This window comes from Staurois parvus, unplaced genomic scaffold (assembly GCF_062004578.1).
Source record: "Staurois parvus isolate SC_StPar_1 unplaced genomic scaffold, SC_StPar_1.0 ptg000166l, whole genome shotgun sequence".
Lineage (NCBI taxonomy): Eukaryota > Metazoa > Chordata > Amphibia > Anura > Ranidae > Staurois > Staurois parvus.
In genome coordinates this window covers 2,839,600-2,863,364 of record NW_028317962.1, presented here as the reverse complement: position 1 = coordinate 2,863,364, position 23,765 = coordinate 2,839,600, and the positions used below count along the sequence as shown (strand labels likewise).

The following is a 23,765-nucleotide window of genomic DNA, read 5'->3' as shown; positions in this document are numbered from 1 at the left end:
GGAATGGACAGGCCTGCAGTCAGTGCCTTGGTGTTTGTTTCCCATGTGCCCTGTTTCCTGTATCCTGTCTCCTGCCTGCTCGACTCTCCTGCTTACTCTGACTCTGATAGAACTCCGCCTGCACTGACCCCAGCTATTCCTGACCATTCTTCTGCCTGCTCCCGTTGTACCTTTCTGCCTGATTGTTCCTGACCCGGCCTGCCTGACCACTCCACCTCTCCAGCCCTGACTGCACCCGTACCTATTAGTTTAAGGTTTGTTTTGTTTTTCACTGTGTTTGTTTAATTTGTGCAGCTCATAATAAATATTATTATTATTTAATCATTTCTGAAACCTGCTGTTTCCCTGTGTCAGTCCACACATCTCTGGTCATACCTGGATCCCTGACAGGGTGACGCAAGATGTTGAGTGCTAATCAAAATAGGAAATGAAGTTAAATCTCTTCAAATAGGATCAAAATGTTTAAAGGTTCTAACCCTTCTGTCATCTGTTCAAAAGTGTGGGGCTTTAATACTAACCCCTTCCCCCTTGACTGCCTGTCTCTATCATAGTAGTTGCCAAGAAAAGCGTGGAAATCTCCCCAACGCTGACCCACACAGCAATAAAGACAGTCTTTCTCTTTCTTTTTAGAAGGCAAACTAAAATTGTTTTGCTTCTTTTTGATTTCTACATTGTTAAACCAAATTTTTATATTGTTTTTTTATTTTTTGTTCCCCATTGAAATATCTTGGCTTTCATTATTTTATCTTATGATTACTTTTTCCACTAAATTTCAGTTTACAAATGGAAATATAGCATAGGTGTGGAATTGTTATTTTTTTCATGAAATGTGCATTCAACTGTTGAAAAAGCCTTATTTTGTTATTTTATCTTGAGAATTGTTAGTTTATCAATACCGTTATGGCTCCTTTTCCTGCTTTTCTCATAGAAACTTACAGTCTTTCAGCCTGAAGCTGTCTGTAATCTAAGTACAACTAGTCCATGCAATAGTGTTTGAGAATTTGTTTTTACAGTCAAACTACATAAAACAAAATTGTGCCAGTTAGCATAGTCAGGTCATGGACCTCCACTGGAGCTATGCAGTACAGTTTGGTTTAGGACACCCCCTCATCCTACAAAGAGAAGTCTTTTAACTATTTGAACCTTATTATGTGTGCTAATGTTTAAATGTGTACACCGTATACTGTAACATGCATGGACCCTGTTGGCTGGCACCGCAGCTCATGACCTACATGTAAATATCAACAATATGTAGTCAGCAGCACCGCTGCTAGCTACACAGTATTGATGTTTACATGTGAACCAATACCAAAACTACGGGTGCTGCTCAAGGCTCTGGCAGGTCCTCTTCTATTATCAGCCGCTGATTCCAAGGAAAATTTGTCTCCCATGGGACTTTTAAGCAGCCATAACAACATAAATATATAAAAAAGATATTTTATTGGTACAATTTCATATGAAAAAAAAACAACAATAAAAGATCAGTTTGGGCTCTAGCATTCAATCTGTGTATAATTATACAACATAATACCTCTGAGCAACATAAAACATAATCCAGCATCAATAACAATGTGGTATAAGCCACTTATATGTGTTTGTAATGTACAATATCCCCAACATGTTTTGATTAATGTATAATCCTCATCAGGGGGAGTATAGCGGTACCTATAATGGAAACAGAGGAGAGTAGAACAGTATGGTACAAACATTATGCATACCCTATTGCACCCATTATTGCAGTTGTGTAGCTCACATGAATTTCCAGAGAACATAAAACAGGTCATTCAGCATCAACCTGGAGGCCCCCAGAGGCCGCAGGGTCCAGCGCCAGAACCCCCAAGGAGCCAGAGAAAACACACCAACCAACGGTTGGGAAAGGGGGACCACAATCTCCAGCTATACACAAAAGTAAAGAGAAAAGAGCTATAAAAGTATAATGTATATTATATATTGTGCTGGAAATGCATGCAACCATAAAAGATGAAATGGTAGTATACAAAGTCGAATTACCCATGGGATGTTTTATCCTTGTAGATGGGGCAGAAGGTGATAAAAGGGGGCCACTCAAAATAGATGGAACCAGGGCCATACACCTAATCACTAGGCATAACTCAAGACAGATGAAAAACCTGTAAGGGTATTACACCTCCATCCAGGCCACATCCCCGATGCGTTTTGCCCCACCCATGAGGCTTAGCTATGGGGATGCCATGACTAAGCCCCGTGGGTGGGACAAAATGCATTGGGGGTGTGGCCTGGATTGAGCCTGGGCTGAAGCTGTTATCACTTTCTACATACAGGGTTTTGCTGCAATGTGCGGCTTATAGGACTCTTCTTTCCTTGCATTGATGTTTGCATGTTGACCCTGACTAAGTCATTCAACTTATAGCGGCACATACACAGAATGATCGCAGTGTTTAATCATTCAGAATCGACCAAAGTCTTTCTGCGCTTATGTTACCCCTGCATAAATGACTTATTTGGGGCTGACATGTGAACACCAATAGTGTGTAATCAGAGACAACACCGCTGTTGCCTATACAGTGCTGATATTTACATGTCAGGCTTGAAGATTTGCAGCGAACAACACACACTTCACATACTGTACGTATAGAATACTTTCCACTTTGTATGTAGAATCTTGCTGCCAGCAGGATCCTACGTAAATCAAAATGGCTGCGTGATTGAGGCTCAGCTGGGCTCAGCTCGACTGGTTACTTATGGGAGGAGGAACAAAGTCTGGTACCAAAGTCTGGTCTTCTACACTGATATTGACTATTCAGTTTTAGGAAGTTGGACAATACATGTGTAGGACTTATTGCAAGATTAGGTCAGACTGTATACTGTATACAGTATATTTTTAGTAATTATAAATGAGATCCTAATTTTTTGCCTAGAGTTCCACTCCTAAACAACCCTCTAGACAACACATAACAGAGTAAAACGTAATGTCAGATTTTTGTTTTTGGATGGCAGTAAAAATTATTTCACATAGAAATAACAATGCAAACAAAATGCTGCTAGGTAAGTTTTCTGTTGATTGTTATCCTATCTGTACTTCTTTTTTTAATTTAGTGTTGCTTATGTCTCAGTCATATCACACTTCATTGTTTTATACCCAGGTTTACCATAGCTCCGAGCTTAATGTGAGACTAATAGCCTACGCTTTAGCCATTATCGCTTCTGCTCCTAGCTGCAGCAGTACTTTGATTATGTGCTCTCCAACTTTTGTCTTAAGAGTTATTAATGTTGGCTTAGGCTGTAACTATATTTCTCCATTGTGTATTTATTATTAACCATAAATTATTCATATTGTTAGTGCTATGATTCCTGGTGAGCGCTAGTTCTAACTATACGTACACTTGTTTCTTTGTGAATTTAAGTATGCCAGTAAGGCTTTTGGCTTAGCTATTTCCTAATTTATTGCCCTGATTTTTTTTTAGTAGTGAACAGTAGCGACAATGTGGAAATATCGTTACGTAAATCATTTGCCTTTTTTATTTTAATGGCTAATTCAGGTTGTAGTAACATACAGTGAATATTAAAACTACAGACAGCAATTGCATTAAAATATACATAGTTTTTATATGGCTAATCATTGATTTTATCATTCATTCCATGGAAGACCCATTGCACTCAATGCTGATTGTTTGCTTGCCACAAAAGATTTTGGCTTAATACCTTAACTTGCCTATAATGGCATTTGCCCTCTGCTGCTGACTGCAAAGAACGGTGTATCTGAAATGCTTATGATCTCCTAAGGAGGTGCCTTTGACTAGGTTTGATTGGAGGGATTTTGGCAAAATTGATTTGGCCATCAATGAAATTTCACTACAGCTGAAACTCTTAATTTCGCCTATTGAGCTTCTTGGGTGCAATTTGTTTGAAGAAAAGAGTAGACTCTTTTTTTCTTTTTTTTTCTGAGTGTTTAGGGTAGTTTAGTATTTTATTTAGCATTATTTGCCTTTGTATTGTTTTCCTTTTTTTGGTGTATTTCATTGTTGGTCGTACACTGTCACTTTTATTTTTTCTTTATTTTACTTTTTTTCTTTATGTTTACAAAATGTCAAATAATGAGACTAATGAGGGGCAATTTTTTAATCACAAGAACAGGTACAGAATAGTTGAAAGAAGCCTATGTAGCCCTCATAATCAATTTACAGCCCATTGCACTCCTAAAAACAAATCCAACTGCATTTTCAGTCTTGGAGTCTTCATCCTTGACTCCAAGGCTTTTTTTCAAATTGTTTTCCCTAATTTTCCCTTAAATATATAATAATATAATTCTCATTTGGAAAAATGTTTGAATCTTAGGTGCTAGTTGTGTTCCTCTTGGTTGAAAACATTTTAAAATAGAACTTGAGCATACTGTGCAATAATGTGCTCCACAAACATTACCAGCAGCGACTTGTCCACCATTAGAGAAAATGGAACAATTTATAAACTAGACAAATGGTGTGTGATGTTGACTCGCCATATAATTACCATATCATGCTTTTTACGCTATTCTCACACTACAATTTGACTGAAATTGTGGGCTTTCTTATTTTAGTGATCTGAGCAATTATGAATTGAATTAATGGTGTGTGTCATTGCTTCAAAACCTATAACACTGAACTTCAGACAAACTAGTAGATAACATACACGGACGGGAATTGTTTTGCTTAAGAATGTTTTTCCAATTCTGTTCAGTTAGTCTGATGGTTTGCACACCTCTCTGACTCTGCAGCTAGGATATTCACTTTACTATTGTCTGGCCCTCTCTAACAATACTCTGTTGCCTGTTAGTTGGGCAGAGCTGATGATGATGAGTCATTATCTAGTGAAGGCAGAGAGGTGGAGACTGAAAATGGCAGGGTTGTCCACCTGTCAATGTGCTAGAGCGGTGGTCTCCAAACTGTGGCCTGAGGGCCAGATGTGCCCTTTGCTAGCCTTTATCTGGCCCTTGGGGTCAATCTCCCCCCAATGTCATGAGGCAGTATTCCTGCTACTGACACTAATGATGGGGCACTATTCCTCCCACTAATATCAGTGATAGGGCATTATTCCTCCCACTGACATCAACAATGGGGCACTATTCCTCACACTGATACCAATGATGGATCACTATTCCTCCCACTGACACCAATGATGGGGCACTATTCCTCACACTGACACCAATGATGGGGCACTATTCCTCACACTGACACCAATGATGGGGCACTATTCCTCACACTGATACCAATAATGGGGCACTCTTCCTCCCACTGACACCAATGATGGGGCACTATTCCTCACACTGATACCAATGATGGGGCACTATTCCTCACACTGACACCAATGATGGGGCACTATTCCTCACACTGACACCAATGATGGGGCACTATTCCTCCCACTGACACCAATGATGGGCACTATTCCTCACACTGATACCAATGATGGGGCACTATTCCTCACACTGATACCAATGATGGGGCACTATTCCTCCCACTGGCACCAATGATGGGGCACTATTCCTCCCACTAATATCAATGATAGGGTATTATTCCTCCCACTGACATCAACAATGGGGCACTATTCCTCACACTGATACCAATGTTGGGGCACTATTTCTCCTACTAATACCAATGATGAGGGCACTACTCCTCCTACTAATGACCACCAACCCTGAGGCAATGTTTATTTTCATTGGTGCTGGGTCCGGGATATTTTCTACCCCCACTGGCTACAGTCCTGCTCCCCTAAAGTCTGAAGGACAGTAAACTGCCCCTTTGTTTGAAAAGCTTGGAGACCCCGGTGCTAGAAGTGCTATCACAAAAATAGGTGAATTGAATTACAATTATTATAGCGGGTAGTTTCTCTTTCACGTATTTATTAGTAGTGCAAAAAAGATTGTCCAACTAAGAAAGAAACTACTTGAATTTGACTCATCTTAATAATTGTTGCAATCATTTTCCAACATGCACAGTCTTATTATCACCACTGTGTTATCACTCTTCTCTAACTAAAGTATATACTGCTTTTGGATTTTGTGCAATTCATTGGAGATTTAATTTAGTCATTTCTTTTGCTAAATCCACTAGGAAATCAGTGACACTATTATCAGCTCCTAATGGATTCCACAAAGGAACATATGTAGATAGAGAGGAGAAATGGGAAGTTCAGCTCACAGCGCATATGACTTTACATTCATCTGTTGAAAAAAAGGCTTTACCCAAGGTTCCAAACCGAGGGTGAGTTTTTTTTATTCCCAATAAATGAGTGTAATCTTCTATGGTGCATTCACAAGATGAGGCACATGACATCATGTGATCCATCTCGCTTGTGGAGTAAATCTGAGACTTCAGCGTCATTGATGGGCCAGCATAGAGTACAAAGAAGAAGAGGCAGGCCACTGGTGACATTAAAATGGCAGGGCATGAGCACAGGCAGCATTGAGGCCTCATGAAAGATGAACAGTAGGACAATACTGTTGTAGGATGAGATCTCCCCAAAGGCACTGATGACATTGACTTAGCAGTGGTCATCTGTGTGGTCATCATCCATACCTCAAAGAAACCAAGAAGTGGGCATACAAAAAGGTAAGTAAACGTAAAAATCTTTAAAGAAACCAGTGTTAGATGCCTTCACATCAACTGCAGACATGCAAGTATAAATTTTAATGAAAGGGGGGAAGGTCCACTTTAACAGACTAAAATGGAGCAAATAGGAAAGGTTTATTATTTGGGTTTACATACATTCTAATAAAGTCAATCAAATTACCTTATTAATAGGATATTTTAGTCAATGTTTATCACTAAATTCTAAACATAAGCTGTTTATTGTGCATTGTCAGGGGCGGACTGACAACTCATGGGGCCCCCGGGCAATAGGGGATCGTGGGGCCACTGTCTCCTTGCCCACACTCAAAAAAGCCTATAAAAAAGGTACCAGGGGCATTTCATGGGGCCCCCTACTGCCCTAGTGCTCGAATGGTCAATCCGCCCCTGTGCATTATGCAAGTACTCTGGCCACTAGCCACGTTCATATATTCAATTCCTAACAGCAGATTCTTTGGCTGTTTGTGGGCTGCAAAATCAGCTTCAGGTTAGTAGAAAGAATGAAGTCCTCTGGTTATGATGCTGGAACGTATTTGAAGAGAGGTCACACAGTTATAACAGCAGTCAGCACTGTGAAGGTTTTGTCAACATTTTGAAAAGGGGCATAAAATTCATATGATCCTTATTTTCTGTGACCTCTTAAAAGCAGGCCTTTTTTCACCTTTTGTATCAATGTGTATTGTTGTGTGCTGTTATTTGTGACTTTTGTAATTATTATGATCAGAACACTGCAGAATGTCTTTTGCGAATACAGTAGGAAAGTTTGCCCTAATACGTGGGAAAAAAATATCTGGATGGCCTATTAAAAGCCATCATAGCTCAACAGCCTGCAAATGAATAGGAAATTAGTCATTTACTTTGCACAGCTCTGAATTATCTATTGGGAAAAGCATACATAATTTGTGTTCAGGTCAAGGCAATGTCAGCGACTGGCATAAGACAAGTGAAGTAGTTAGGGATTTGAATTGGAGGCGAGTAACTGATGTCTGTAACAACAGAAAATAATTGAATTTTATGATTTCGGCTCTTAACACTGAATCTGTTTCTGTACAGGTAACTGAAACGAGGACTGGCCCCCTTGGCTGCAGTAACTACGACAACCTGGATTCCGTCAGCTCTGTATTGGTGATGGGTCCTGAGAGTAAAGTGCAGCTTCTTGGTAAGGATAATATTTTCTTTTCTTCGTTCATGGCTCTCTGATTCTTCATGCTGCACGTTAAAGTTGAATTGCAGCCAAACAGCTAAATATACAATTGAAGTACATGGGAGCTGTTCTATCTGACAAAAGATTTATATTTCTGTCTATTCAGTTCGGAGTTTTATACTGCTGTGCCACATAGCAGAGTCATTTTATTTTGTCGTAGATATGCAATACAGCCTGGTCACCTCCCTAGACAGTAAAGCAGCAAAAGCAGATGGATGAGGCCATTACTTTCCTCTTTTCTACTGTCAGCATGTTTCTTTTAGCAGTTGTTGAACCAGCACAACTGATTGGCTCCTAGTGCTGCCCCTCCCTCTTCAGTCTGCCATCGCTGGGAGAGCCACAATGGAACAAGATGCAAAGACATCCCTAAATGGTGTGGAAGAGGGGACCAACGTTGTGTACTAGGTGACTGCTGTACCTCCACTAAGCACTGACATGTTTCGGAGCCATGACCCCTGCCAAAACATGACTGTGCTTAGTAGAAGTTCAGCAGTCACACAACGTCAGTCCCCCTTATCACACCAGCCTGGGACACCTTTGCGTCCTGTTCCATTTTGGCTGTCCTAGTGACCACATCAGTTTTACCATCCTGCCTAAATTCCAATGCAGTCTACAAAGTGAAAGATCATCTAGCAACTGGCGGCATATCCAGGTGCCCCTGTTGATATCATACATTGGTGGTAAGCCCTGTTCAAGTCAATTTATTGTAAGTGCAATTTTATTATATTTTATTTATTAAAGTGGTCTAATCTGTATTTATTTTGCTTTGTTTTTATTGGTATGTTTTTGCATGTGCATATGGCCATTGGATACTTGCAGAGCTTGTAAGAATACTCAGAGTATCTTTGTCTCCAGTGAAGCACAGTTAATTAGAAAATTTGACTTACACTAGTTGTGTGTATATATATATAATTTTTTTTTAATGAAAACGTAACCTACTTTTTTTGTTTTGATTTTTTTTAAAAAAAAAGAATATATTGAAGCTTACCAAAACTTAAATATAGTTGCTGCATTTGTTTTCCTTTTTGGGCTTTCTTCCTTTTATTTTCACCTGGTGATCTGGCCAGTAACACACTTCCTGTCTTTGGGTGCCACCACTTTGGTTGGTGGAACAGCAGTCACATCCTTGGACAGCAGCATTGTCAATCTAGGGAGGAGGTAGTGATAGATGCACTAGTGGCTTTAGGTGATTTTGACTAAGAAACAAAGCCAAACTCCAGCTGACACTTTTTGAGCAGCTACAGCAACAGCTTTTCATCCTTTTGGGATATAAGTTTTACATTAAAAAAATGACCATTGTAAGCACCCCTGTCAGTGTTAAATTGTTTGCCTCATTCCTCTAAGTGCCAGTTTTGCTAGACAGCTTGTTCTGTTAAAAGAAGGTGAAAAATAACAGACTTATTGGCCAGACCACCAGGTGAAAATACTAGAGATGAGCGAATCGAACCAGGCGAAGTGGAATTCGTTTTGAATTTCAGGAAAAATTTGATTCGTGCCGAATCCGAATATTAGCCAACTTCGGGTGCACGAATCGGATTTTTCCCGATCAGCCGGCAAAAGTGTCCCTGCAGAGAGCTCCGCTATTTCTGACAGTTCTCTGACAGTTCCTTCACATGTACAGTGGTTGAAACATTGTATCTGTTTGTTTCCATTTAGGATACAGATGTTTTTATTCGGAAACAGATACAATGTTTCAACCGCTGTAAATGTGAAGGAACTGTCAGAGAACTGTCAGAAATAGCGGAGCTCTCTGCAGATACACTTTTTGCTGTACTGGAATACTTCTTCTTTTCATTCTTCTTTTCATTCTTCTCATTCTTCTTTTCATTCTTCTTTTCATTCTTCTTTTCATTCTTTTCATTCTTCTTTTCATTCTTATTTTCATTCTTCTTCTTCTTCTTTTCATTCTTATTTTCATTCTTCTTCTTCTTCTTTTCATTCTTCTTCTTCTTCTTTTCATTCTTCTTCTTCTTCTTTTCATTCTTCTTTTCATTCTTCTTCTTCTTTTCATTCTTCTTCTTCTTCTTTTCATTCTTCTTCTTCTTCTTTTCATTCTTCTTTTCATTCTTCTTCTTCTTCTTTTCATTCTTCTTCTTCCTCTTTTCATTCTTCTTCTTCTTTTCATTCTTCTTTTCATTCTTCTTCTTCTTTTCATTCTTCTCATTCTTCTTTTCATTCTTCTTTTCATTCTTCTTCTTCTTCTTTTCATTCTTCTTCTTTTCATTCTTCTTTTCATTCTTCTTCTTCTTTTCATTCTTCTTCTTCTTCTTTTCATTCTTCTTTTCATTCTTCTTTTCATTCTTCTTTTCATTCTTCTTTTCATTCTTCTTCTCATTCTTCTTTTCATTCTTCTTCTCATTCTTCTTTTCATTCTTCTTCTTCTTTTCATTCTTCTTTTCATTCTTCTCATTCTTCTTTTCATTCTTCTTCTTCTTTTCATTCTTCTTTTCATTCTTCTTCTTCTTCTTCTTTTCATTCTTCTTCTTCTTCTTTTCATTCTTCTCATTCTTCTTTTCATTCTTCTTTTCATTCTTCTTCTTTTCATTCTTCTTCTTCTTCTTTTCATTCTTCTTTTCATTCTTCTTCTTCTTTTCATTCTTCTCATTCTTCTTTTCATTCTTCTCATTCTTCTTCTCATTCTTCTTTTCATTCTTCTTCTCATTCTTCTTCTCATTCTTCTTCTTCTTTTCATTCTTCTTTTCATTCTTCTTCTTTTCATTCTTCTTCTTCTTTTCATTCTTCTTTTCATTCTTCTTCTTCTTTTCATTCTTCTCATTCTTCTTTTCATTCTTCTTCTTTTCATTCTTCTTTTCATTCTTCTTCTTCTTCTTTTCATTCTTTTCATTCTTCTTTTCATTCTTCTTCTTTTCATTCTTCTTCTTTTCATTCTTCTTCTTTTCATTCTTCTTCTTCTCATTCTTCTTCTTCTTCTTTTCATTCTTTTCATTCTTCTTCTTCTTCTTTTCATTCTTTTCATTCTTCTCATTCTTCTTCTCATTCTTCTTTTCATTCTTCTTCTCATTCTTCTTTTCATTCTTCTTCTTCATTTCATTCTTCTCTTCATTCTTCTCATTCTTCTTTTCATTCTTCTTTTCATTCTTCTTCTTCTTTTCATTCTTCTTCTTCTTTTCATTCTTCTCATTCTTCTTTTCATTCTTCTTCTTCTTCTTTTCATTCTTCTTCTTCTTCTTCTTTTCATTCTTCTTTTCATTCTTCTTCTTCTTCTTTTCATTCTTCTTCTTCTTCTTTTCATTCTTCTTTTCATTCTTCTTCTTCTTCTTTTCTTCTTCTTCTTCTGGCAACTCCACCACGCAGCTAATTTTTGTTCCAGTATTACTGTATTTTGCTCCTTCAAAATCCTGAAACTTTCTTTTGGCAGATGTACAGACTCAGGTACTCAGTGCAGGAATGGTGGGAATCCCTCACAATGGACACAGCAGGTGTACATACAGACCCAGGAATTCAACACAGGGACAGTGGGAACCCCTAATAATGGGTAAAGCAGGTGGGCAGACCCGGAATCTCAGCACATGGATGGTAGGAACCCCTCATAATGGGCACAGCAGGTGTGCATACCCAGAACCTCAGCACAGGGATGGTGGGAACCCCTAGTAATGGGCGCAGCAGGTGTGCAGACCTGGGACCTCAGCACAGGGATGGTAAAAACCCCTCATAATGGGAACAGCAGGTGTACAGACCCAGGAATTTAGCACAGGGATGGTGGGAACTCCTCCTAATGGGCAGAGCAGGTGTACAGACCCAGGAACTCAGCACAGGGATGGTGGGAACTTCTCATAATGGGCGCAGCAGGTGTGCAGACCTGGAACCTCAGCACAGGGATGGTGGGAACCCCTCATAATGGGCACAGCAGGTGTGCATACCCAGAACCTCAGCACAGGGATGGTGGGAACCCCTAGTAATGGGCGCAGCAGGTGTGCAGACCTGGGAACTCAGCACAGGGATGGTAGAAACCCCTCATAATGGGAACAGCAGGTGTACAGACCCAGGAATTTAGCACAGGGATGGTGGGAACTCCTCCTAATGGGCAGAGCAGGTGTACAGACCCAGGGACTCAGCACAGGGATGGTGGGAACTTCTCATAATGGGCGCAGCAGGTGTGCAGACCTGGAACCTCAGCACAGGGATGGTGGGAACCCCTCATAATGGGCACAGCAGGTGTGCATACCCAGAACCTCAGCACAGGGATGGTGGGAACCCCTCATAATGGGCACAGCAGGTGTTAGGGGGTTTAACTCTCCAGCATCCATTAGAGACTGATATAGTAATATAGTTCATTCTTCTTTTCATTCTTCTTCTTCTTCTTTTCATTCTTCTTCTTCTTTTCATTCTTCTTTTCATTCTTCTTCTTCTTTTCATTCTTCTTTTCATTCTTCTTCTTCTTCTTTTCATTCTTCTTCTTCTTCTTCTTTTCATTCTTCTTTTCATTCTTCTTCTTCTTCTTCTTCTTTTCATTCTTCTTTTCATTCTTCTTCTTCTTCTTCTTTTCATTCTTCTTTTCATTCTTCTTCTTCTTCTTTTCATTCTTCTTCTTCTTCTTTTCATTCTTCTTCTTCTTTTCATTCTTCTTTTCATTCTTCTTCTTCTTTTCATTCTTCTTCTTCTTCTTTTCATTCTTCTTTTCATTCTTCTTCTTCTTCTTCTTTTCATTCTTCTTCTTCTTTTCATTCTTCTTTTCATTCTTCTCATTCTTCTTTTCATTCTTCTCATTCTTCTTTTCATTCTTCTTCTCATTCTTCTTTTCATTCTTCTTCTCATTCTTCTTTTCATTCTTCTTCTTCTTTTCATTCTTCTCATTCTTCTTTTCATTCTTCTCATTCTTCTTTTCATTCTTCTTCTTCTTCTTTTCATTCTTCTTCTTCTTCTTTTCATTCTTCTTCTTCTTCTTTTCATTCTTCTTTTCATTCTTCTTCTTCTTTTCATTCTTCTTCTTCTTCTTTTCATTCTTCTTTTCATTCTTCTTTTCATTCTTCTTCTTCTTCTTCTTCTTCTTCTTCTTTTCATTCTTCTTCTTTTCATTCTTCTTCTTCTTCTTCTTTTCATTCTTCTTCTTCTTCTTCTTCTTCGTCGTGCCCCGTGACTGCCCAAATGAGTGAAGTGTGCGGTGATTCTAAGATCGACGGCACTCATCTGCATGTCATACTGACTGACAGTATTATTTCTCTTCCCCAGCAGACTCCAAGGGCATTTAAATTAAAGGTACAGTGTTCTGCACTAATATAAAGGCTCTCTGAAGCCTAGAAACCCTTTTAATTAGTTAAATTCGCAGCGAATAAATTCGCATCGAATCAAATTTCTCCCGCAAATTCGGCGAATCAGCCGAATCGAATTTTTGAATAATTCGCTCATCTCTAGAAAATACATTAAACAATGCATTCAAAAAACAATGCAGCCATAACATCTAAGAATTGGTAAGCTGCAATACTGTATATTATATTTTTGTTTTTGGGTTTAATACCACTTTACTATTTCTCCAAAATAAAGTGGGAGTATCTTCCTGACACTGGAACTGATGAAATGGCTTAGATAAGCTATGAACATTGCAGAACAAGTCCAATTGAGTGCGACTTACTACAATTAGCTATACCATAACCTACATAAATCAGGACCTTCACTATCAAACTATGATAACTTTTTTCTCATTTTATTTCTTGGCTACCTCTTGACATCATTGGTTATATGCAGCAAGAGCACTGTAGAGGGAAGAGATGGAGGGTATGTGGAGAGAAGTCAGACGACTCTTTATAGTTTGAAAAACATGAAACCTTTCTCTTTTTTTGTTGGGCTTACTTTGACTTATAAAGCAGATCCTGCACTGCCTCCAACAGTACATACCACAAGCAGTTCTTACTAAAATAAGCTCAGGATACAAGGACAAAGCTTGTACAAAAGAACATCATCATTTAGAAAGCATGATGTTTAAAAACAGCCCTGGTTGGATTGGGACAAATAATACCTAAAATTTGATCACCATTTGTTTTAAAGTAATTGTAAACCTTAATTTAAAAAAAAAATTGAAATAATAAATACTTTATACTTACCTCCTTTGTGCAATGGTTTTGCACATAACAGTGCCAATCTTCCTCTTCTGGGTTCCCCTGCTGGAGTTCCTGGCTCCTTTTCTTCAGCAAGTGCCCCCATGGGAAGCCGCTTCCTATGGGGAATTTGTGTGTGATTCCAAGCCACACTGTCTGTGTCTAAAAAATTGTTTGATAGCAGCAGGGGCCAAGGGCTCCCACTGTTATCAATCTGCCATGTGAGCAGAAAGAGAGCAGAGAGTACCGTTGCTCTCGGGCACAGCACTGGATTGAGATCGGCTTGGGTAAGTATAAGGGGGCCTGAGGGGGATCCTTTGGCACAGAAGGTTTTTTTGCCTTAATGCAGATAATGCCTTTAGAACCACTTTGCCTGACTTTTACAAGTACCCCCATGGAAAATCAGTGAACAAGCAACTTGTATAGGAAATATGTTTTTAAACTCTCTACAAGTGATTTAGGTTTCAGCACAAACCATTGGCTGAAGCTCCTCTTTATCCCTTCTGCACAGTCATCCCTCTCTAATTCAGCTTTTGGCCTAACATGGCACACTGCACCCCCTATTGAAGACTTAATGAAGAATTCAATGTTGGGGTTGTTGCCAGGTGCTGTAGTCATACATATTGATTCCTATTCATGTCAGAACAAAAAATACAGCAGTGAGGTTGTTAATTCAAGTCGGAACTCTGTAATGCAGCATACTGTCTCCTAATGAGATTCTGTAAATGCTAAAGCAAGACAAATGTGTTGAAAGCATGCCTTTATGAAAGCTGACAGAGAGTCATTTCAGGTGTTCCCTAATAAAAAACAGATGCAGACAAATGAGTATTCAGCAACACTGGAGAATAGAGGTCCAGTTGTTGTAACTAGTCACTCAATCAGTGTTGAGCACCAAGGCACAAAAGTAAGACTTCTTGTCCTGCCATTTAGTGGTCCACCTACACATCCCTACATAATGTCTTTCCAACAGTAAAGGGTTAATTTACTAAAGGCAAATAGACTGTGCACTTTCCAAAGTGCAGTTGCTCCAGAGCTTAGTAAGTGGGGCAAAGCTTCACTTAGAAGAATACCTGATCACATGCAAAGAAAAAAAAACCCAGCATTTTTGCTTACACATGATTGGATGATAGAAGTTGGCGCTCTGTTCTGCTCATTTACTAAGCTCTGAAGCAGAGTGCACAGTCTATTAGCCTTTAATGGTTCAACCCAAAAATGTCCTTTCCTTTTCATTCAACTTAAGATTCATGAAGAGAGTCTCACACAAAGGGATTGATCTTCTAAAAGTGAAGAAAAAAATATAAGCATAAAAGTGTTGTCCATATTAACCTACCAAGCTTAATCTCTTATTGTCTAGGAAATAGTATTCTGGTTAGTCAATTTGGGCAAGAGCTTCAATTTTTTGATCCCTTTCTTTCTTCCATTTTTTTTTATTTATTGAAAAATTTTAACAATTCAGCGGGTACACAAAACAAATACAAAGGATATCCTAATACACTTGGGTCCCATAGCATTAAAAACCAAGCTAGAAGACATTCAGCAGAATGAAGCATGTATCAGCATAACCAGTGTGGGAGTAGTATTAGAAATATAAGAATGAATAATGTTCCAAAGAGCTAACAGATACATTCAAATTAAAGCTGTCTTATTACGGGAACCCAGCGAACCATGAATTCTATAGGAAACAGGGCATGGTAGCAAAGACAACAGAGAAAACAAGATATTCTCACTGTAACAAGGGGAAAAGAGAGAGATATAACAAAAGGGGGGTGGGGGGTAGTGGGAAAAGAGAATGGACATAGATATTACAGGGAAACCACTCCTTATTATACTATAACCGGGGGGGGGGAATCACACCAGTAAAACCATTTTAGATTACATTTTTCCCAAGAGCCCCTTTCCATCTCTACCAGGTCCTCTATCTCATAAATATCTTTAATGTTTGCCAGCCATTTTGTAATTGAGGGGGGATGTCATTGTTTCCAACAGTCTGGAATACTCTCTCTCCCATTTTAATAGGTGCCACGGATCACAGTCCCCTGAAATGGCATGTTGTTTGAATAAAGGTTATCACACTTTTCTTTTTAGGCAGGTCTGACACACATGTTTACAATAGATATGGTCTACTGTCTGCAAGCGGACCTAGTCGCTCTAGTGGGAACTGATTTTAACCTTCAGTACAGGGGCTTCTAGCCCATACATTAGAAAAACATATCAAGTACATAAAGCTTATAATCTTGGCATGGGACTGGACTACTGGCACTTAGAACTAATGTACAGTACATGATATAAAAAGTAGAAAGTATCACCTACACTAAAACATACCCAAATACATGAGCTTTCCTTAACTGAACACAGAACCATCCCCTAAATTAAGCTCTCAACATATATAAGCCCTTTCCTCATCACAACCTCTAAAGTGAACCTCAAACCTAACACTTAACCTAACTCTAACTTAACATTCGAGGCAGGTTTGACATATTTATACTTCACTCCCCCAAACCTAACATTAACTTAATTCTGAATATATGTGGCTGCTGATTGTTTTTGTCCTGACTGGAGTGTTCTTTTATGCAGACTTTGAAAACCCCAAATAATTAGAGCAAAAGAAAGAGCAAATAATTAATGCAGAAATGTATACATGTGGCACTCTCCTGACCCCCAAAAGCATGGTGGTACCACCAGGGACAGGGTAGGCTAACATTTCACCCCAGGGGTAGGTCCCTTATGCAGTAGCGGGACATGTAGAGAGATGGGCGTCAGTTACTTTTGGGTGAAAGAAAGGATTTTGTTACTCCCAGTCCATGAGGGAGAGAGTTAGGGTTATAGATGATCAGGATTTCAGTAGAACTCTGTCACTTTGTATCACAGCACAGAAAGAGGACCTTGAAGTCGAAACTGACATTCTTTAGCAGACATCACTATTAGCAACCACATTCTTTCCCTTCAGGAGAGTCAATCGGCTCCTAATCACGAGCTTCCAGCATAAAAGCGCTGAATACAGCTCCAGTAGGATCCTTCTCACTTCAGTGTCCTGGAAGAAACAGTTACAGGACTCAGCTCCAAGCCTAAAGAAGTTACTCCAACACATGTACCCTCCCTAGGCCAGAGCCCAGGGGGAAGCGAGCTTACATCAGTCAGCCCCAAATATTTATACACCTTTCCCATAATGCACCACTGGCAAAGAAAACTCCCAGTGGTGGAAAACATAGGAATATTCATAATCCAGACCTATAGTGTGATCTCATCCTAATTCTGGAGGTGACAGTGTCACTTACTGACAGAAGGGAGAAGTAACAGGTAGTCTGAACTTAAGAAAAGCTGAACAAGACAGAGGCTATAAATTGGCATTTGGCTGACTGAAACCATGCAGGACTAAATTTAGAGACACTCTTGCTTAAGGCGAGGATGGCTACATACATAAAATGTCAGCCAACTTCCTGGTCTTTGACTCTTCAATATATATCTATGTTGCTGCAACAAATGTGCTTCTATAAGGTACAGTATTAGTACTTTGACGCCCAATTCCAGCCCCCTGGGTGCCTCAGCAGCTTTAAATAAAACATGTTTTTGCTGCAGTGCTTGCCTCTTCTGGTGCTGTACTCTTTTCCACCACCGAATGTTGTCCTCAGTCTCATGGTTGGGTGACACTAGGAATCATTGGCATCATTTAACCTGAAAAAAGGAATACATCTTGTAACTGCAGGGCAGGGCATCTCTGTATCATTGTAGAGTGCCCATCACTGGAAAAGAGTCAAAAAGGTAGAAGATCCTGCACATCATGTGACAGGTCCAAATATTTTTGAAAAAAAGTAAGTATTAAACAAAAATTAAAACATCAAAGCTACAGACAAGGGTTGGGGTAAGCAATGAGTCCTTAGTCGATTCATCAAACAAACTTGTGAAGAACATGAGGCATACTTGGCCTTGCAAGCACCACCTGGCTCAACAAAAGAGAATTTAAAATTTCACTGAGCCAGGTGGAAAATTATCGGATAAACAGTGACTTCATCCTATGGCTGGCAGTGGAGATTGGATTCCTCCATCCATGCTGTGACAGATGGTCTCTGTTTGTCACCTTGAAAAAGGGGGGAAACTGCGCTCTAAAATTATTGGTGTAACATTCTTTATGTGAGACATCAGTAAATCCTACCAGGATTTACTTTTCAGTGTGCTGGTTTTGTCTGTATTGCTCTTTGATTTTTTGATTTTTACTGCCCCCCCCCCAGGCCACCCGAGTAAAAAAATGTAGGCTTCCAATGTATTTGTTTACTGTCTGTGTCCATTGAAGAGAGTTTCCGTCACTTCCTGTTCCTGAGAGGAAAAGTCTATAAAGTGAGATGATTTCCTCTTAGGCAGTTGTCTGGAACAAGTGTCAACATTGGAAGATTTCTCTTCACACATTTCCCATCACTTCTATTTCAATGGTCACCATGGGCAACAGAGAAGAAAATAGATAGCAGAGCAAACTTGGCAGTGGTTCTAACCCTACCATATTCTATACATAAAATGTTTGATTTTACTGGTTGCATACGTGTTTTAGATAAGTGTTTTAGATAAGTGAATCAGAAAATACTCTCATACTGACAGCTATTCAGTTAGCATTTTCAGGAAGATGTTTCTTTTAACCAATTTCTTCACGGTGATAGCCACATATTTTTCTTTCCAGAACTAGACTAAAGAGTAATTTACTACAACTAAATAATAAAATGTCCAAAATATAATGTTGCGATCATTTGAAGGATCTAAATATGTCTTTTTATTGCCATCTCTGTGCACTAGTATACTGCACAATATATATTGGGCTTGCTAAGATGTTTCTAACATTTTTCCCTCAGTACTTAGTAATACGAATTAAAATAAGGTAAAGAAAAAAGTGAAATGCTGAGATTACAGTTAAAACTAAAAAAAGACAAAAGAGATGACAACAGGCATAATATTCATTTTCAGAGTTACCAATGAAGACATTGAAGTTGTAGACAGTTTCGGCCTCCTGGAGTCAATAATCAATGAGAAAGACTCCAGCAGACAAGAAACACAACACAGTCTAGAACTTGGCAGAGCAGCAATAAGGGGCTTAGAGAAGATTTTCCAAAGCACCGATGTGTCTTTACAAAGATTTGGATTGTTCAAGCTATGCTTTTTTTTCTGTAACACTTTATGGATGTCAAAAACCGACCTTTTTGATATCCATAAAGAAGCAGGACAGGAAGACCATTGATGCTTTAAGTTCCAGTGGAGTCTCAGATGATCTGAGTGGTTTCCTTTTTGGACACATTAGGAGACAAGATTTCTTGAAAAAATTCTATTTTTTTGGAAAAGATTGAAAATAGGGGAAGGTGAGAAGATTTTAACAAGATAAATCAACACAATTAGAATGACTGAATGAAGCATTGACCAGCCTTTGGTCACACATACAAGATAGGACATGTTGGGGATGTTTGATCTCCAGGCATCTATTTTTACTCAATGGCAGTTAATCATAGTCAGAGATTCTTTAATTGTTGACAAAAGATTAAATGATCCATCTTACGGACATCAATAAACTAAAAAAAAAAAAAGAACATATTTTGGACTTAACATTTTCCATCTACCAAAACAAGTTAAGCAGTTGCTTAAATTAAGTGTACCATAAGTACCTTCAAGTCCCTATCTGTAACTGTCATACAATTCTACAGTGCACTAATATTCACATAATAGCTTGAGAATGAAAATTGAGAGCTGGCCTATGTCCCCATTTTCTGGGACTTCCTGCTGAAGCAATCCGTCATGCTGAGCAGCCTATGGGGCATCACACAAGGGGACACGCTGCCTTAGAGATTTCATTCTCAAGCCCACTGCTCTTGGTTAGCCTTGAAGCAATCATATAGGTGGGGAAAAAGTATAAAATCGATTCAGTGCACTGTGGTTCGTCCCACCAACACCTGAGATGACAACAATTCTATTCAGTAATTTTTGAGCCTATCTATATGGCAATTGAAGGTGATTGAGCATACATGCATATCAGATCTCCTCCTATATCTGGGAGCTATTTAAAGAGAATTACTCAATAACAATTTGTAAGAACGTGACGTTTCCCTTGTTAGTTGTTATTATGGTGTTGACTTACTACTCATAGATAGGTGCGTATTTGCTGTTATCTGGTTGTCATAGCAGAAATATTAGCCCAGTGACTGGCTGTCAGGCCCACATGAATCATCTCTACCACAGCTCAGGATTGATAGCCAGTGATGAGACCAAGTCCTCTAGCAGCCAAGGCAAGGATGCCAAATTGCACCCCTTCACCCCAAATCTTTATTTTGGTGCACAAAAACAAATTTAAAGTGGTAAAAATAACTGAGGAAATGTAGGAGCTAATAAGAAACTACATTTTAAATACACCTTTTATTGTAAAAAAAACTAATTAGGATCGGCTACAATTTGACATTTTTAATAAGGCACTAAAATCATATTTCTGGTACAAAGCCTTTTTTTTTGGTACCACAAACACTGACAAATGTTTATATACAAGCATTTTTTTTAAATCTGCAAAAAAAAAAAAAACTAAAGGAAAAAGGGAATAAAGGAGTTAATATAAAAAACTAACCATTGTCCTTTAGGGATTAATAAGGGGTCATAATGTTCAAAAAGTTTTTTTGTTTTCATTTACAATTAACAGTAATTCATTAATCAATAGCCACAATAGTAGATTTAATTCATAAGTGAATGCAAAGTGGGACCTGAGCTGTCAAACTAAAGCTTGGTCTTACAGATTACACAGTTCTAATGGGTAATCATTAAAACTATTTGGATCAATCAGAGTTCCTGACACAGACTGGGTGATGGTGATGCAATGGAGAGACTTCTGCCTAGACTGCTTCTGCCCAGAAGCTTCTTCTGCCTGGTTCTGCTGATAACTGGACTGCTGGAGGAGGGTAATACTGTCAATTTATAGAGTTTTTTATGTATAATAATACAAATCTGTATAAACTATATAATCCTGACGACACTTTTCCTATATAGCAGGTTTTTGAGTGCCAGCTATAAGCTTTCAGCTCAGATGGACATATGTCAGCCTTACAACCTGATGCTTTAACTCTGACAGGGAAAGAATACAAGTAAATAATACAAAAGTATAGGGCTGCACTATTTATAACAACTCGTTCATAAAGATATATATATATATATATATATATATATATATATCAGGAAAAAAAAGCTAAGACAATAAGGGAATAAAGGGGTTGTAGAGTGCACTAAGCAAAAAAAAAATCTGAGGGTTGAAGGAAATTAGGAAATTAGTAAAAACTGTGTCCGAGTTCACTAAAGGTTACTAAGGGGCCAAAAATATTATTTAAAATGTTTTTTTTTTTCTTTTTTAAATTCACACTTAAAATAGAACTATAGGCAAAACCTTTTTCTTCATTTTGGATAGAGCAAGGGAGGGCTATAACCCCTGTCAGATTTTATTTTTCGCCATCTGTGTACCATTGGTGAGATTTCCCTTCACTGCCTGTCCCATAGCCAAACAGGAAGTGAGAGGAAATCTCTTCAAATTAAAGGAATCGCTAGGGGGACTCCCTAGTCATTTTCCCCACTGGAAGATTATCCCTCTATTACTTTTCTGGGGCAATCCAACATTTGCGATTTTCTTTACTTTCACTTTCAATATTAATGGTAAGCGAGACAAATAGAGAGGGTGAATCTCCTTAACGGGGACACAGACAGCAATAAAAATCTGACAGGTGTTCTAATCCCCCCTCACTCTATCCAAAACTAACAAAAAAAAATGACTTTAGTTATACTTTAACAGTAATTCATTAATCAATAGCTACAAATAGTAGTTTTCATTCATAAATGGATGTGAAGCAGGACCTGAGCTATCAAACTGATAGCACACAGTTGCAGGGCAGTTGTGACCAGGGGCAGACTGACAACTCATGGGGCCCCTGGGCAATAAGGGGTCATGGGGCCCCTGTGTCCTTGCCCAAACTCAAAAAAGCCTATGAAAAAGGTACCAGGGGCATCTCATGAGGCCCCCTACTTACTCCGGGCCCTCGGGCAGTGCCCGAGTTTCCAAATGGTTAGTCCGCCCCTGGTTGTGACATGGTCTCATTCTTAAATGGATCGTGTTCAGTGGTGGCAATGTCCACAAAAAGTGACATGGGGCTCAATTTTTGCTGCAAAGCATTGCTACCGCAGCATGTGTACAACCCTGGGCAGCTTTAGGTGAGGTCTTTAGGTGAGAGGGGTAAAACTATGGATCATCCCTCAGCCTCCTGCTCTTTCTGCGCTCTGGCCACCCATATGAACTAGCCTGAAGAACAGTGGTGGGCAACTGTAGCCCTCCAACTGTTGTGGAACTACATGTACCTTGAGGCATTGCAGCACTGACAGTTATAAGCATGACTCCCAGAGGTAGAGGCATGCTGGGAAGACTCAAAGTTACTCACAGAGGCAGAAGCATAATGGGACTGGTAGTTCTGCAAACTCTGGAGTGCCATCGTTGCTCACCCCTGCCCAAGAGTAAAGATTCAGGCTACTACAAATGGCCATTGGTGGCTGCTTCTTTTTATGTATACTCATATCCATACAGGACAAGACAAGAGTGGGAGACAAGGGAAGAAAAGGGTGCTATGAGTTGCTGGGGAGGGGGACAATAAAACCCTACATGGGTGAAGAAGAGTCTTGCTTTAACATGCATAGACAACATTGCAGCACAGAATCTCGTCTTTCCTGCCGCAGCAGATGACCCCCTCCTTCTTCACATTATCCATTTGTCTGGAAGTAATCTGCTAGAAGCTTTTAGGTGACTTCTAAACAAGAAAAGACTGTTTGAGATCCCAAACATAGACCTCTCTTGTGAAATAAAAAAAGAACAAACTGTGTTGTCAGGATACAAGATTTCCTGAAAAATTAATGAAACTGTTAGTGAACTCGGACTCCTTGCATTGCTATTCGTGTTTGCAATGCCAGATACAATGCCGCCTTTTTGTCTTAAATCCACACAAAAGTCTCAAAACTTTCCTTTTTATTTTTTTATTTTTATTTTTGCAGTTTTTCTAAGTCATTGGGTTTATTTTATGCTAGCTCACTCCGACACTGGGCACTCGGAAATAGGCACAGCACAATTTAGCTCCTCTGTCAGCGAGGCGCTTGCAGGCAAGTGTGAACCTGACGCGAATGCACAATCACATCCAATTTATTGTATGCAAAGATGTTTACCAATAAAATACTTTTTTTTCTGCATTTATTATTTATACTTAAAATAGAGCGAAGGTTGTATTCCCAAGGATCCTTTGTTAGATCAGACATTGATGTTCAAGCTGCTGTAATTAAACTAGAGTTTCTGGGTCTCAGCCAATAGGAGACAAGCTATCACGTTCTCCTCCATAGCTCTCCCAGGCAGACGGAAGCAGGTACAAAGTGTGCACCTGGTTTTAATAGGTGAGGCCCATAAATAATAGTTACAGCGCCTGCTAATTAGCTTGGGTTGCGGAAGATGCACTTACGCTATTCCTAGAATTGCTAGCTTGAGATCAGCAGGGTATATATTGAGATGAATGCCCCTTCGCCTCTATTAAGATGAATGCCTCTGCGTTGATATGTATACATATAAGGATTCAGAAAAATTCATTGCCTTCTGCTTCTAATTGGGAATATGTCTCTCTTCTCATTCCCAGGGCTGCAGGCGCTGCTTCCTCAGTACTTACGAGTGAAATTTGTGAGGGCTGCATTGTCCTACATTTCCTGTAACTCCCAGGGAAGGATGGAGTGCCAAGGAGGAGAATGCTGGTGCCACTGTGATCCTGCCTACCCACAATGCAACTGCCCTGCAGAGGACATCCATATACTGGAGAAGAGCCTGACGCAGACACAGGAACAGGCGACTGGTCAGAACAAAGAGTTTGAGGAATCTGGTACGTTGCACAGTAGAGCCAGATCAGGACTCGC

At 39.2% G+C, this 23,765-nt stretch overlaps 1 protein-coding gene across 1 annotated transcript in view; it reads left to right on the top strand.

Moving 5' to 3' along the window:
* The window catches only part of BRINP2 (BMP/retinoic acid inducible neural specific 2), a 395,372-nt gene that overhangs the window by 305,540 nt on the left and 66,067 nt on the right, over positions 1–23,765 (top strand). The window contains exons 5-6 of the mRNA XM_089676328.1: positions 7,632–7,737; positions 23,495–23,731. Of these exons, the coding sequence (XP_089532454.1) occupies positions 7,632–7,737; positions 23,495–23,731 (343 nt within the window). The remainder of the gene's footprint in view (positions 1–7,631; positions 7,738–23,494; positions 23,732–23,765) is intronic.